Here is an 8,598-nt window from a genome sequence, read left to right as displayed (position 1 = left end):
ATTTAAACTTATGTGCTCCAAAGTATCTTGATGTCACTTCTACCGGACTGTATGTAATATTTGTTCAATGAGCCAAAACTCGCTCTCGATCCTTGCGCCACTTGACGGAGTTTTTTTCTTATACGCACGAGTATACAATAAGATGCCAAGGCAATAGGTCGCTTTCTATTTATGTATGTAAAATGTGTTCAAAATATGAGCCAAATCGGACCACAAATACGTTTTTTTGTACATCTCGGTCCTTGCGCCACCTGGTTGCGATTTTTTCATAGGTGGATTTCTATTCATGTATGTAATATGAGTTCCAAATATGAGACAAATCGGACCACAAATACGAATTTTTGGAATATCTCGATCCTGGCGCCACCTGAAGGTGATTTTTTCTAGGTCGTTTTTTATCATGTATGTAATATGAGCCAAATCGGACCACAAATACGAATTCTTGAAATATTTTTTCTTGTTATTGCATTCTCGTCCCGCTAATTAGTAGGAAAATTGGAAGGGAAGCTCGACCCCAAAATCTCTTTGGAGGTTATCGCGCCTAACTTTTATTTATTTATTTATTTATAAAGGTACGCACTGCGCTCGGCTTTGAGATACGCCTTTATTAATAACCAGATACATTCTTGTCAACGAAACTTTAAAATAACGACCTTTATTTTCAAGATTGATAAAATTATTCTTCAAAATCGAATTTCAACCACTGGTCGAACACTAGTTTATGTAAAGGGTCTTATCAAAAGGCATGTTACATGTGACCATCACACGTATAAAATCATAGTCCTGTTGAAAACCTGGTTGTCATAGCCTCTACATGTTCCAATTGGTCAACAAGTTATTAGACAATCCCACAGCCTTGCACAGGGAAATAAACGGGGTTATACTGAAATGGCAGCCATTGGTCAAAAAAACTGGAGCCCCTTCGGTACGTAGAGCCGACTGTCATTGGAAGTAATCTACGGTGACCCGAAATGGATGCATGCAGTTTATAGGGCACAACAAAATATGAAGCAGAATTGCATGCTTAAAATTAATGAGCTACCTGCAAGGGTTTCCTCGTCCATGTCGTGAATACGGCGAGAAACCATAACGGTTTATCAATACACCTACTTGATTGAGCTCGATTTGGTAGTAACGGAAAAAACACTCTCCAACGGTTAGGATGCTTGTCCGGCTCTTCTCGAAACGATTTGATTTTACTCAATAGAACCTTCAAAGATGCATTTTATGCATTTTAGAATGCATTTCATGCTTTTTAGAATAGCTGCCAAATGTTAGTCGTAAAAATCGACAAAAACCCACAGGCCCGAAAGCTCAAGGGGCAAAACAAATCGTTCCGCCGGTGTTCGGGAAAGAACTAGAGTGTTTTTTGCAGATACGACAACAATAATAACAATGCGAATCAATTTAAAGAACGAACGTCTCATATTGGTGTAGGGTTAGGCCACTTTTTTAAAGGAATATTGATATCTTAACTAAATTAGTAATTTATTTTATGAAATATTGAATAAGTACAAAACTAAAAGAGTTTATACATGTTTCAAACGAAAAGAAAATAGTCCACCTTTCGTCCGTCCATCCTCATCTCATTCCTTGCGTCGAGTGCGCAATGTTAGCGCTATGTACGCGGATATTCGGAAACCCAAAATGAGCATGATCAATCCAATATAATCGTATGGTAAATCACTCGCAGCGAAATTCAGTGTCTCTAATATAACTTCGCCAGAGTTGGGACAAGTAGTATTTGACGAAGTGCATGTAATTTCACCAGGCTGCACATCCGCCCACTGATTGATCAGCATACCCTCGTTGGCATAACGAAACCACGATAAATACGAGAGCCATTTAAAATACGAAGGTACCGAAGCGGAATTCAAAAAGAATCCACCGAATAAAAGAAACGGTATTATAATTGGTGGACCCACAGAAAGGGCCATTGATGTTGATGAGCTGGCACAAGAAATCAAATAACCAAACGAAGTTGCGACATTGGTGACTAAAGTAACAAGTGATAGTGCTATAAGAAAATGATAGAGGCCAGGACGTAAGCCAATCAAAGGATATGCAATGGCAGTAAAGACTAATGGAACGGTTAAAAAGAGTGGCAGTTCGGCGATTGTTTTGCCAAGAAAATATGTGTCACATCGATAAAGGCGACTGCGTGCTTCACGCATGAATACCGGTAGTTCAGAGGTGAAGACCTATAGAAGATAACGAAAAATTTAAAAAAGTACAAAAGTACGGTATACGAATAACCAAAAATTACCGTTATAGTAGCAAAAACATTCTGAAACGTCATATTTGTCAAGAACAAGAAAATCGCTCCATTGATATTCATAACACCGACTTGAGTTAATTGTTGTCCCAGAAAAATCAGTCCAATGAGTACAGCAACCAACTAGAAAGTAAAATATCATTAAAACGTATTAAAGTACAGTCTAACAAGTCGTAGTTAGGATTTGTAGGGAATAGGCTGCGACGCGTATTTTATCGCTTACCCAGCGGGCTAAGCGGCTTAGAACATTCCCGCTGTAGACATGCCTATCGAAAGAAGCGATTAAAATTCACAGACCCGAATGTTCGAGGGGTAAAAGAAAAACTCAAGGTAGTCGAGCTAACACCAGCAGGTTTTAGTACCGGTGGGTACTGGATTCAATCCGGCAAAGAACCACTCATATCCATAACACATCCTAAGCCTTTGAAACCCGTTCTTGTGGTGCCTAGAAAGATGTGTTGATGACTAAGTAGCGTTCAACGACCTTGATTTTTTCGCGCTTTTTTTGGCTAGTCCAGCTCGGTTATGTTGTAACGTCATTTAAGTCTAGAGTAGCTCATAAATGATTCAATTGAAAAACATTTATGGCGGATGGTGGGGCGAAAAAGGGTCGTTAATGGCGTGGAAATCGTTTTTGCAGTTTCATATAAAAACTGTAGATTTGAAAATTGCGTTTTCTTGTTTCTTGAATATCGATCACTTCGCGAAATCTCGGACTCAATACAGTTTTACTGAACCCATTCGAGCAAGCCTAGTGAAAGGTGTTCACTTGCCCCAAGTGCATCGCTGGACGCCAACAGCAACTTCTACCTATTTGCCTATTATGTAGGTACATGTGTTTTTTAAGCAGTATACTCACCGTCGTTTGTAACAGGCGCACCTTCACCAATAATGGTTCTTTCAATACTGACAACCACGATCGCCATAAAATGGCTCGAAATTGCATGCACCATGAAGCTTTATATGTGAATCCATTCTCATCCTCTCTGCTTAGACCATTTGAATTTGCAAGTTTCTGAAAATTTTGTTCCATCTCTCTAGAGATCCTGTAAGAAATGAATATTAGTTTAGTTTGTGCAACGGCAGCAAGTTTGAAGAACTAACTTGCCAACAGCAAAGTTGTCACATATTTTTGCTATACGCTCACGTGATTCTACTTCCCGTCCCGGTACAACGGCCAAAACTTGCACATAAAAGTCCGCTGGGTTGTAGTTGTGCGGACATTGAGCGCCAATGCTGAAAACGATTTCAAATTGATATGAATTATATAAAAATAAAAAAACAAATATTTGTCACTGAGCAAAGCCCTTCTGGTATTAGCTCTGCCTAAAGTAAAAAAAAAAAAATGTAAGGCGCGATAATCTCCGAAGAGATCTAAGGCCGAGCTTCTCTTCCAAATTCGCGTCGTGCTCCTCTTGATTTTCCCTACAAATTGGCCGGACGGGACCTACATGTTTTATGCCGACTCCGAACGGCATCTGCAAGGCAGATGAGTTTTCACTGGGAGCTTTTCATGGCAGAAATACACCCGGAGCGCTTGCCAAACACTGCCGAGAGGCGACCCCGCTTAGACAAATTTTCTTCTAATTGAAAAACCTTATTTCTAAAATTTTGATGTTGCTTTGCCCGGGGTGTGAACCCAGAGCATACGGTGTGGTAGGCGGAACACGCTATCATCACACCACGGTGGCCCCTTAAGTCCTACTTTAAAATATCTTCCAGGAGGGGGTTTATCCAAGGTTTCGCTAAATTCGATTGTATTGGTTGACTTGCTATCAGATACTACCTATATTTCCCACCTGACTATAGGCCGTGAAGGTCTGCAGGACGTCATCTTTGTAGGATAAATGGGCAAAATTTGAACTGTAGAAGGCGGCAGTGAGATATACCAACCATCCCACCGTAGTAGTATACGTAGTAGCATAGTTTACGGGCTTGTACTAGGTATACGGCCTAGCAAAGAAATATGCAAGATTTCCCCAATGGGATTAACCATGTTTAACTACAATGTGCTAATAAGATACTTTCTAAAGCAAGTTAAATTGGTTGAATATAATCAATCTAGCCGAAGCTTTTTTTCTCATACCAGTTGGTTTCACACGGTAAAGATCTTGTAAACGAATTTCCTATGAAAATACTTCTATACCACACGTTAACACTCACGTTGGGTTGGGTCGATATCGACTCCCAAGCGCTAAACGAGTATTAGTGCTGACCTTAATGTGAAATGGCTATCTAACTACCTCTGCTGAATACGCATCTCCACTCTTATTCTCTGCTTGTAGTCGCCTGAAGTCCCTTATGGAGTTTATTTCATATTCCCTAGTTTGCAACTTCATTCTACTTCTCTCCCCTTCCTTATATCATTATGGTGGTATGATCATGTGCCCGAAAACCGTCCGTCCTAGCAGTGACCCCTACTGTAGTAAGGTCAGTGATGCTTGCCACACGTACTCGAACGCTATGTAGTTCGGCTAAGCATTCACACCTGCGTAGCAGCTGACCCTAGTGAGGCAGCCAGCCCTCGAAGGAAGTCAGCAATAAAACTTATTGAGTGCACTTGCACGACTAATTGCTAGGTAGACTTGATGCTATACCAGCTTCCAGCTTTACCGACTCCTTTGTAAAAACAGAAACAGACTACAAAGGCGCCTTGGCAGTGTTCGAAACAAACTACAAGATTTCTTTGTTTTAAGGAAGGAATAGAACGAAAAACGACGGAAATTGGAAGAGAAGCTCGGCCAAAATGTCATCCGATGTAAATCGTGACAAGAATTTATTCTTTTTTAAAACAGGAAGAGGGAACGAAAAATAGAAAACACCAACTAGGCAGTGCAAGAGAAATAATAATAGGAATGGATATTGGGAGACGAAGAGGAAAATAAAAAGCCAGTGGAAGGAAAATGAGTAGAGAAAGCAACTAGGCAGAGTAACAGAAATAATAAAATGAATGGAAATAGCGAGAGGAGAGGGAAGATGAAAAGGTAGAGGAATTGGAAAGCGAATATGGTGGAGGGGGCAGATGATGAAGGGAGTGAGATGGAGCGACAGGAAAAAAAAGGAGGATATTAGGAGCGATCTACAATCAGACAAATGTAGACCAGTCAATACCAGGCATGCTTAACCAACGAACCGATATTATTTCGTTACGATAATTAACGTTAATAAACGTAACAAAGTCATTTCGTTTCGTTTATTAACGTTACAAACGGCAAATTAACGAAATGTTTTTGTTTCGTTTTCTGCCCTATCAAAACGAAATCAAATCGTTTATGTTGAATATTAATTTCATACTATGCTGGCAAAGCTGATTGATGGCGGAGTCATTAAAGGTGAAAGCAACTTTTCTCATGAATTTTGACAGTACGAACATTTCTCCGAGTATTTTTGACATTACCAGCAACGAATTACAAAACAAATTACATGGAGTTTGTGTGTATGTCCGCTCGCTGTTACCACCTTATGGATTCACCATGGCTATAGCATTGCCAGCACAATTCAAACATAAATTATCACGTTTTTGTTAACGTTTTTAACGTCAACGAAAGCTTTTCGTTTCGGTAAAAAGCGAGATACAATTTATCTTGATAATTTCTTTATCGATAATATTTCAAAGTGTTTCAACGGAAACGGTGGAAATTTTTTGATAAACGATTAGCTTAACGTTAAGGTGCATCCCTGGTCAATACTCAGACTGTACGACGTCTTGGAAGTGTGTTAACGATAAATAGACATACTGATAATAAAACAATATATTGTAACGAATGTTAGCAGCACCGAGCGCTGCTATCGTCTCTAAGCCGATGCTAAGCAGTGACGTGAATTCGCATCCATAGATCAATCATTATGTATCTACATAAACGAAACAATTGCCGTCTTTCAGTGAGTTTTACAGCTCCGGCTCACGCTCAATTCTCACGGCAATGCTCTGGATCATTGAGAGACTTGAGAAGCAGATGTCGTGAAAATTTCGCACACGTGAAATGTGATAGGCAGATATCGCCGCTATTTTTCATTTAACTCATACGGCGAAAGGCTAAGCAGCGACATCTATTTTTGAAAAAGTAGGTATATTAAAGGCCGCGTTGCCAACCTAAAAAGAAGTAATTAACAAATTATCTGGCTCACAAATTGAACCAGACTTCTATCTGGATTTATCTGGCTCAAATCGTTGTTGTTGCATTTACATGCAAAATTATTTATCTGGCTCAGGATTTTGCCACCGGATGATAGCTAATAATTTTGTCTACACATATGTACCATGTACGTATACGAGCAGCGGAGAGTCAATGCACAAACACATGCATATATCTGACATACTCCTGAAAGTATGCAATGAGAAAAACTATAAAATCATGCAATTGTAGTTACAGCTGAGAAGTTTGAGAGCTGCTGGACTAGTAGATTCTGGAAGCGCCTAGAATATGCGAACGTTGAAATCCGAGAGTATAAAAGGCGGCAATTGTAGAGGCGCTGGAATTCAGTTTGATTTAAGATTTCGATTAAGACGCTATCTAGCGAGCAAGAGCAGTATTATTTTGAATAGTAGAGTTTCATTTGAGCTATCAATCAGTTTGGTTATTAAGCAAGCTATTCGTTGCAAAGTTTGAGTGTTATTGTGAAGTACTTTAATAAAGGCCATTTTGTATTATTAAATATTGGAATTATTTATTCAACAGTTTAGCGATACGAACGTTGGCAGAAAATTTCAAATAAGGGGAATTGCAGTAAATTCGTTACAATATAAATCTGTACTTACTATGAAAAAAAATCAACTGCTTCACCAGGTGTTCCCAAAAATGCCACCCTTCCTTCTGCCATCAGCAATAGCTTGTCAAACAACTCAAATAGTTCAGACGACGGTTGATGTATTGTGAGTATGACAGTTTTGCCCTTCTGCGACAATTTCTTCAAAACCTGTACAACGCTGTGAGCCATAAAAGAATCCAAACCCGATGTTGGCTCGTCACAAATTAACAGCGGCGGATCTGTCAAAGCTTCCGACGCAAAAGCTAAACGCTTACGTTCACCACCAGACAAACCCTTCATACGTCCCGGAACACCAATCAATGTATTTTGACATTTTCCCAAAGAAAGATCTTGTATTACTTGATCAACACGTTGTATTTTCTGTTTCTTGGTCATATGTCTTGGCATGCGAACCATTGCCTGAAAAATGAGATGTTCGCGTGCGGTAAGTGAACCAATGAAAAGATCATCTTGTTGTACGTAAGCGCAACGTGCTTGCATTTCTTTGGCATCAATCGGTTGACCGTTGAGCATACGAACACTCGACGACGAAATTTGTACGCCCTTTGACGAGCGAAAAGCGAGCGCATTGAGAAGAGTAGTCTTGCCGGCACCAGAACTGCCCATAATAGCAAGTAATTCGCCAGGGTATGCGACACCAGAAACTGTAAAGAGTGAATAAAAAAGAGTAAATGTGCCCTTCTGAGTTATAGCAGGGAAGTATAATTACTTACTATTTTTCAAGAGATGTTTGCGTGGCGCGGGTATATGTCGTTCATTACAAAAGAGTCCTTTCAAACGATTAAGCAGCTGCTTCCAATCGGAACCGGGCTGATGTACAGCACCAAAAATATCTATATTATACCAAGAGTACGTGAGATTATCTGCTGTGAGTTCTGGTGATGGCGCTGAGAGTGTACCGTAATTTTTATTAAACCCTTGATTTATGGATGATTGCTCGAATGGCTGCTCATTCTGCTAAATTAAAAAAATTAGATTTCATAAGCTTTTAGAAATTATGGCGCAGTTTATTTAATGTAAATAGGTGGAGAAAAACAAATTTAAAAATTTGATAGAAACTCGCGTCTGCAAAATCTTAAATTTTGTGCGCGCATAAAGCCCAACTGACTTATAAATCTATTTTCGTAGCAGCACGGAAAAGTTTTTCGTTTGTCCATTGTATACCCAGTAGTCTGTTAAAATAGAGTACAATTGAAGGAAGGGTTCCATCCCTTTAAGTTACAGAAAGGAACCGTAAAAAAGTCAATGCCCTTCGGTTTGGTTGAGTGGTAGATATCCCCGTAGGATAATCTCTTCGGGATTACAAGAAAGTCATTCCTGACTGTGTAGTTCCGAATACGATTTTGGATGCCTAATGTTTGATTCTGTATATTGAACAATCAATTTACATAATGTGCATGCATACAAACGCAATATATATTGTGACGAACATTAACAACACTAAGGGATACTATCATCTCTAAGCCGATACTAAGCAGTCACTTGTATGTACATAAACAAATCAATCATTATGTCTACACATATGTACATACAAGCAGCGGAGAGATACGCAC

At 39.5% G+C, this 8,598-nt stretch overlaps 1 protein-coding gene across 1 annotated transcript in view; it reads right to left on the bottom strand.

The window, feature by feature from the left end:
- Positions 1-1,467: 1,467 nt before the first annotated feature.
- Positions 1,468-8,598, bottom strand: part of w (eye pigment precursor family transporter white) — a 56,061-nt gene continuing 48,930 nt past the window's right edge. The window contains exons 3-8 of the mRNA XM_067784176.1: positions 7,759-8,002; positions 7,035-7,689; positions 3,380-3,511; positions 3,135-3,321; positions 2,267-2,398; positions 1,468-2,201 (exon numbers count right to left, since the gene is read on the bottom strand). Coding sequence (XP_067640277.1) covers positions 1,587-2,201; positions 2,267-2,398; positions 3,135-3,321; positions 3,380-3,511; positions 7,035-7,689; positions 7,759-8,002 — 1,965 coding nt within the window. The 3' untranslated portion in view covers positions 1,468-1,586. The remainder of the gene's footprint in view (positions 2,202-2,266; positions 2,399-3,134; positions 3,322-3,379; positions 3,512-7,034; positions 7,690-7,758; positions 8,003-8,598) is intronic.

This window comes from Eurosta solidaginis, chromosome 4 (genome assembly GCF_040869045.1).
Source record: "Eurosta solidaginis isolate ZX-2024a chromosome 4, ASM4086904v1, whole genome shotgun sequence".
Lineage (NCBI taxonomy): Eukaryota > Metazoa > Arthropoda > Insecta > Diptera > Tephritidae > Eurosta > Eurosta solidaginis.
Note: the sequence above shows the minus strand (reverse complement) of the source record. Positions and strands in the feature narration are given on the sequence as shown.